Source organism: Elephantulus edwardii, unplaced genomic scaffold, assembly GCF_000299155.1.
Source record: "Elephantulus edwardii isolate Elephantulus edwardi_28Jun2011 unplaced genomic scaffold, EleEdw1.0 scaffold00088, whole genome shotgun sequence".
Lineage (NCBI taxonomy): Eukaryota > Metazoa > Chordata > Mammalia > Macroscelidea > Macroscelididae > Elephantulus > Elephantulus edwardii.
Window position 1 is genome coordinate 8194422 of NW_006399838.1, and position 7503 is coordinate 8201924.

The 7503-nt window shown below is 39.1% G+C and overlaps 1 protein-coding gene across 1 annotated transcript in view; it reads left to right on the forward strand.

The window, feature by feature from the left end:
- Nucleotides 1–7503, forward strand: part of LRRC34 (leucine rich repeat containing 34) — a 33370-nt gene that overhangs the window by 14061 nt on the left and 11806 nt on the right. Inside the window, exons 6-8 of the mRNA XM_006890386.1 lie at nt 1053–1181; nt 4731–4826; nt 6322–6476. Of these exons, the coding sequence (XP_006890448.1) occupies nt 1053–1181; nt 4731–4826; nt 6322–6476 (380 nt within the window). The remainder of the gene's footprint in view (nt 1–1052; nt 1182–4730; nt 4827–6321; nt 6477–7503) is intronic.

Here is a 7503-nt window from a genome sequence, read left to right on the forward strand (position 1 = left end):
TGGGCTGGGAGAGAAGTGCAGCAATGAATGAATGAAAATCCAAAATCTCTGTAAATGCTCATTAAAATTATTTAAAAATTTTTTTAAATGTTTATTTGTGTGTGTGTGTGTGTGTGTGTGTGTGTGTACCATCAAATTGGATCTGACTGGTACAGGAGGAGATTGTTCCTCTTTCTCAAGCAGAGCATCTGGTGGATTTGAACCATTCACCTCTGGGATTGCAGCCTTCATCCTTTTTAAATTAATTTTTTTTAAGTATTTGCTCTTTTGTGTCCTAACATTTATTCATCAGAGCATGGAATACCAAGTTATTTTGTGAAAGATCATAACTAAATGGTGTTTGGCCATCAGTAATGACTATAGCTCTTGACAGAGGGGGAAATGTGGAATGGAACACAAACTTTTCAAACATCCAGGCTTACCAGACTGCTTGGGGCTAGAAGAGTCTCTAACACTATTGCTCTGAAATACTGTCAGCTGCCTAAAAAATGGGTGAGGAGACAGGGAAGCTGGATTCTGGAAGTGATACATCCAGAAAGGAATGAATGCAAATGTGAATGTAACTAATGCCTCCAAACGATTAATTGTTAAATAGGAACCTACTTTGCTGTGTAAACTTGCACCCAAAACACAACAAAATATTATTTTAAAAAGTGATACAGGGAGAAAGGGAAGTGCTTAACAAAGCTGATGAAATTGTTTTGGAACTGGTTAGAAATGAAGATAGTACGATGTTGTGTGTGTACTAAATGCTACTGAATTTTCCACTTTAAAATTGTTGGTTTTATGCTATATTAATTTTTCCACAGTGAAGTGATTTTTGTCCAGTGAAAGGAAAGTTTATTAAAATTTGGTTTACTTACTAGTCATTACTTAGGTAGCTGTTTCCTGAACATTCTTGCCATTAAACTAGTTTTTTTTTTTTTTAATCTGTTATGGGGAAAGGAATGTAATAAGGAATATAAGCTCGGAGAATAGTTTCTAACTCAGATAATTGGAAAAAGGATTCTGTGGATTAAAAAAACTTAAATTTTTATTCTTTTCCTTTTTAGAATAACACAGTGCTGAGGTACCTAAGAATGAGTGGAAACAAGATTGAAAACAAAGGTGGAATGTTTTTTGCCGCAATGCTGCAAATCAATTCATCCTTAGAGAAATTAGATCTGGGAGATTGTGATCTGGTGAGTGAACTGGTTATGGGAGAGTCGCCCAGTTAAGGAACGCCATTCTCCAAGGAAACTAGCATAGAGCAGAATTGTGTATGAGACCCTGAGTCTAGTGAATCATTATCTTGTCCTTAATGTCTCAGGTCCCCCTATATCGTTGTTGTTGTTGTTATGCGCCGTTGAGTGGCTTGTGATTCATAGCGACCCTATCTAGATACAAGAGCCCTAAACCCTGCTCTATCCTGTGCCAAACTCACTGTCTCCAATACACCTACTCCCACTGAATCGATCCATTTCATCAAGGGTCTTCCTCTCCTGCACTGTCCCTTCACTCTCCCAAACATTATGTCCCTCTCCAAGGACTGGTCGGTCCCTCCTTGCAACATGTCCAAAGTATGTCAGACGGAGCTTCAGAATCCTTGCCTCCAAGGAGCAGCCTGGCTTCACCTTCTCCAGGATGAACTTGTTTGTTCTCCTAGCAGTCCATGGTATATTCAACACTCTTCTCCAGCACCACAGCTCAAAGGCATCAATTCATCATATTGTGGTTAAATAATATGACAAAAAACACTCAGCATAAGAAAATACTGCTGAACTTCCAAGTAGTCCATCTTAACATGTGTGTATTTTAAAATATTAGATTATGTTTGTTGTAATTACATAAATATTACTTCACTATAAAAAAAATCTGTCTTGCAAGAAGTGCAGTGTCAGAATGTTCCTTTGTTTCACATACTGTGGGCATGCGATGAGGAGTGCCCCTGGGGAAAGGCATCCAGCTTGCTGAAGTTAGAAGAGGAAGGCTCTCAACAAGGTGGGCGGGCACGTTGACCTCAATAATGTGTTTAAGTAGAGTGTGTGAGGATTGCGCACGATTGGATATTGTTTTCTTTTGTTTCACATACGGTTGCTGTGAACTGGAATCAACTTGGAGGCACGTAATGACAACACTTCACTGGTTCACATAATCTATTTTTACTTTTGAAAATGTTTTGTAAAGCAATAGTTAAAAACAACAAAAACAACAACAAACTAACCCACAACCCAAAAACTGCTCGAAGCCTTCATTTGGCTTTGATAAGGAGAAATATGGGGGGCTTTGCGTGTCTTCACACTTTGCTTTCTTAAACATGCTTTAAGATCTTTAGACCCACTTTTGGTAACATTTGTACGACCTTTTAAGTTCAGCTCAACTAGGCAAAAGATCACTGAGACGCACGCACGAACAGTAAAATGGACCATGAGGCTTTTGGGGGTAAAAGGTTCTGAAGGATTGACTGATGACCTTCTTAAAGAAGTGGGAGTAGCCGGTAAGGGTTCTGTAAAAGCATAAATTCAGTATTTGTTGTGCTAACAAGTAAGGATGTGCCATTGAACTCCGCGCGATCTAGTGGTATAGTGGGAAGGAGTTGCGCTGCCAATCCCAAGGTACATAGTTTGAGTCCATCAGCTGAACCTCTGTGGGAGAAAGATGGACCATCTCCTCCCTGGTCATTTACAGCCTCTAAAAAACCACTGGAGGGTCAGCTTTGGAGCAGTTCTGACTTAATAGTACACAATAGTTGAGCTAGTGTGGGCCCTGCACTTAAGGAGCTTATTTTTAGTTGGGGAAACATCAAGAAATAGAAAAACATGTCATGAAGATGCTAAATAAGGTGTTCCGGTGATAAGGAAGAAGTATGCTCTCAGACAGGTGGGCTGTTGAGGATTTTTCTCCAGACCAAGCAAATATACGGCTTTTGAGTCCATTTCAACTTATAGTGACCATGTTGTTTTTGTTATGTGGCATCGAGTCACCTGTGACTCATAGTGACCCTATGTACAACAGCCCTAAACCCTGCTCTGTACTGTGCCGATCCCACTGTCTCCAGCACACCTACCCCCATTACCCCAGTCACTGAATCAATCCACCTCATAGAGGGCCCTCCTCTCCTGCACTGTCCCTCCACCCTCCCAAGCACGACATCCTTTTCCAAGGACTGGTCCCTCCTTGAAATTTGTCCAAAGTATATCAGATGAAGCTTCAGAATCCTTGCCTCCAAGGAGTAGCCTGGTTTAACCCTCTCCAGGATGAATCTGTTTGTTTTCTTAGCAGTCTGTGGTACATTCAATACTCTTCTCCAACACCACAGCACAAAGGCATCAACTCTCTATCCTCCCTAGTCATTGTCCAACTCTCTGATGCATAGCAAGTGATTGAAAAGACCACGGCCTGTATCAGGCGCACCTTAGTCTCCAGAGTGACACAATTGCTCTTCAGTACTTTGGAGAGGTCCCTAACAGCAGACTCTCCCATCACAATATATCTTTTAATTTCTTGGCTGCTGGTGCCAAGAGTGTTGACTGTGGAGCCAAGCAAACTAAAGCTGTGAACAATCTCAATCTCTTCACCATCCCTCCTGAAGCTGCCAGTTGGCCCAGTGGTGAGAATCTTTGTCTTCTTGATATTGAGCCTCAATCCATAGAGCACATATTTCTCTGTAGTACAGCAGGTGGGTTAAAACCCCCAACTTGTTAGTTAGTAGCTGAGGACATTAACCAGGGTGCCACCAGGGGTCCAAGAAGACCTCCCCAAGGGGGCAGTAGTTAAGAGTCATGAAGTATGAACAAGAATTGTTATGAAGAAGGATCTATAACAGAACATTCCAGACAAGAAGACTAGCAAATAGAGACTCCAAACTAGTGCTTCTAAGAGTAAGGCAATTTTAATACTACTGTGTTTATAAATGCAGTAATAAATGCATTTATAAAACCAATTTTTATTCTTTCAGAAGCCTATAGTTTTCCACTCATACCTGATAAATAATTTTGGAAGTGATGTCAAGTAGTTCTTGGTATCACCACTAAAAACAGAACAGACTTTGGATAGAACAGTCTTTACTTGGAGAACAGAAGCAGAGTAAGTGACACACACACACACACACACAGAGAGAGAGAGAGAGAGAGAGAGAGAGAGAGAGAGAGAACTAATTTGAAAGGAAAAATAGTAATTGTACAATGAGATGTGTTCTAAGCAGTATGAGCCCTTTGCTAAGATCCATGTGTTTGTGTAGGTGAAGTTTGCATTGGTGAGTATAGCAGAGAACTTTGATGATTTAGGTGCAAACCCAAAGGAAAACACCCAAGGAATAATGGGTTTAAAACTAAGAAAATCCCCATACATATTATAGAGTGATTTTTGTTGAGGGAGGAAAGAACAGGGTAACAATTCACTTCTGATTTTTATCTACCCACAACTTAAGAAGTTTAAGACAGTCAAAATAAACACTGCTGGATTAACATTGAGAACCTTATGATTAGGGAGCTCTGGTGGCGGCAAGGAGCTGCTCTGCAATCTCAAAGGCACGCGGTTTGATGCCACCTGCGGTCCCCGGGAGGAGGGTGGGCAATCAATTTCCTTCCAGGCCTCTGAAAACGCACCGGAGGGTCAGCTGTGGGTCGGACCTGACTCGACAGTATCGACAACAACATCACCTTACCAGATATCAGATAATGGCAATCTTTATTTAGTGTGATTAACTTAGAGACTTTGTCAATGTCCTTAATGAATTTACCTGTTTTTAGGGGATGCAAAGTGTGATCGCATTTGCTACAGTGCTAACCCAAAACCAAGCAATTAAGGGAATCAACTTAAACCGCCCTATTCTGTATGGTGAACAGGTATGTTTTCAAAGGAATGCCAGTAAATGTCAAAACTTATGAATAAAATTAAGGTACTGAATACGGTATCTGTTGTAACTTCTTGTTAAATCTTGTAAACCATTATTTATAAAAAGTTTTATTCATGGAAAATTATGACATTATTTCCTGATAATAGTGATTTTTAGATTTTTTTTTTAATTTCTCCTGTCACCAAGTACTGAGTAAATCTGTGAACAGCAGTGTAGTAAGCTAACAGTAGAAATGCTTAAAATTGTAAAGGCGAGGCTTTTCAAAAACCCTTTGTTTTGTTGGGTTTTTGTTAATATTTGTTACATTAACTGATAGGGCTGAATCATTAAGTCTTTGAAATGATCTCTGAAATGTGTATGAATAGCAGGTTGGCAAGTCTGGACTCGATCTTTTACATAAATTGCATGTTGAAGATAGATGATTCTGTATGTTCATGGCTTCTCCCTTGAAGCTTTAACATCCTCTGAGGTAGATTTCTTTATCCATGAATTATAAAAGTTATGGAATAAGAGCTCATTTTATTATTGATCTAAACCAAAGCATAGAGGTACATGTATGAAAAGAAAATGGAAATGTTCTGAGCACTTGCACTCACCTTGCCCATCAGAAAAAACAGTCAGAATGAACCATATTCTTAGGTATTTTTCAAATGCAAAAGTACATATTCTTTTCTTTTCCTGTATAAATCTCTTTCTTTGAATGATCTCTTTACCAAAATATTTTCTATACCAAAATTCTAGTAATCTTTGTAATGCTCATTATTTCAGATAAATAAAACTAACCTGCTCTCGGCAGCTTGAGGTTGGGGAAACTTTGGAAACCATGTGAGACAGTTCAACTTTGCTCTGTAAGATTCGTAAGAGTTGGAATTGTTTGGGTAACAATGGATTTATTGTTGTTGTTTGTTTTTAATATAAATATAATAGCATATGATAGGGTCAGGGTTTCCACCTAGAAATGATTGCTTGATTATTGTTGTTTTACATGAAAGAAACTGGTCTATTTTGAGTCACTGAGTCATTGTGTTTGACATGTGCCTGCTACCTGTGTTTGACAGAACAGTCTTGTAATTTATGCCTTTATGCCAGAAATGTTTTGTTGTGGGTTTTTGTGTTTTTTTTACAACATGCCAAACAAGTATAAATGGAAAAGGAACAGTCTTAAGCAATAAAACCCTTTTAAACAGCTAAGTTAAATAAATGTATTCAATATGTTTAGAGTTGTTGTTGTTGTGTACCATAGATTCGGAACAGACCCATAGAAGCAGGAAGTGGAAGCAGGAACGGCATCCACTTCCTAAATCACATGCCCCTGGAAACTCTATGAACTCTGATAAATGTCGATAGTTGTAGAAGGGCTTCAGGCCTTTTGTCCATAAGGTTGCTATGAGTTGTGTTAGACTGATGGTAGTCAACAACAACAACATATGTTTAGAAGAAACATGCTCTTGTTTAAAATTATATTTGTTTTTGTTGACTTTTAGGAAGAATCTACAGTCCATATGGGACAAATGTTGAGACAAAATAATTGTCTTATTGAACTGCACATGTGTAAGCATGATATGAAAAATTTTGGTTTAAAGCAATTATGTGATGCGCTGTATCTGAATAGTAAACTACGCTATCTTGATATCAGTTGGTAAGCAATAATTTTAATCCCCGGCCCTCAGGCCAGTCTTTCATTGTTTTTGTTCAGACATTCCTCTAGGTCGTATAGCCCTGGTGTACAAGTTGCCGTACCATGGTCACTTTTGGTTGCTGTGAGGCTGAACACTGTGACACTGATGTGTCAAATGCCTTAACGGTTGGTTACCCAATGCGGACAGAGAGTGGGGTGGAGCTCCCCGATTTAAATAAGCTTGGAAGGAGAAGTGGCATTCACTTCCATAATAGCTTGCCTCCAGAAACCCTGTGAACCTGGAGAAAGGATGAGAGACACCCAAGCGTTGAGGGCTCTCCTTCATAAGGTCGCTATGAGTCTCCTGCAACTCGATGGCACTTAACTACAACAAGCAGCAATAACTGAACATAAAATAATGTGAAAACTAAGTCTTAAGAGTGATCTCTTTATATAATCATAAGGTACCTTGTTATATACTATAACCTTGAGTAGGAAATTCACCCATTGTTGATGGGATGGTATTATTAAGATCAGAATTCTCTAGTTATGTATCAGTTATAAAACTAGAGTTATAAAAAAAAAAACACAACAAAAACCCTAGAGTTATACATTTATCAAACTGACATCACTTTTCTCCAGTCTGCAAAACTAGTTACTTTTCCTTAAGATTCTTTGTTTCCTTTCTTTAGTGATGTAAAGTAGTTTAATCTGTCTATCAGAACAGGAAATGCATCTCTCCTAAATCAGCAGTTTACCTCTTTGAAACGGTTTTGCCCAGCCATATACAAATTGTATATTAAGCTGCCTGTTTGCCAGGAGGGGAGGGGGGCCTTTCCTGAGTTAGTGAGTTGGTGTGTCACTCTGGTATAAAAGCCTCATGACTACTCCCAGAGGAGGAGGCAGTTTTTGAGGGAAACTCACTGTCCTCCCGGATCTGTAATAAAGTGCCTATGGATATATTGCAATCCGTCTGATTGACTGGCAATTAACTATGGAAAAAACCCCTTGTGTTCAGTAACATTGTGATAGAGCTTTTTTATCTTTA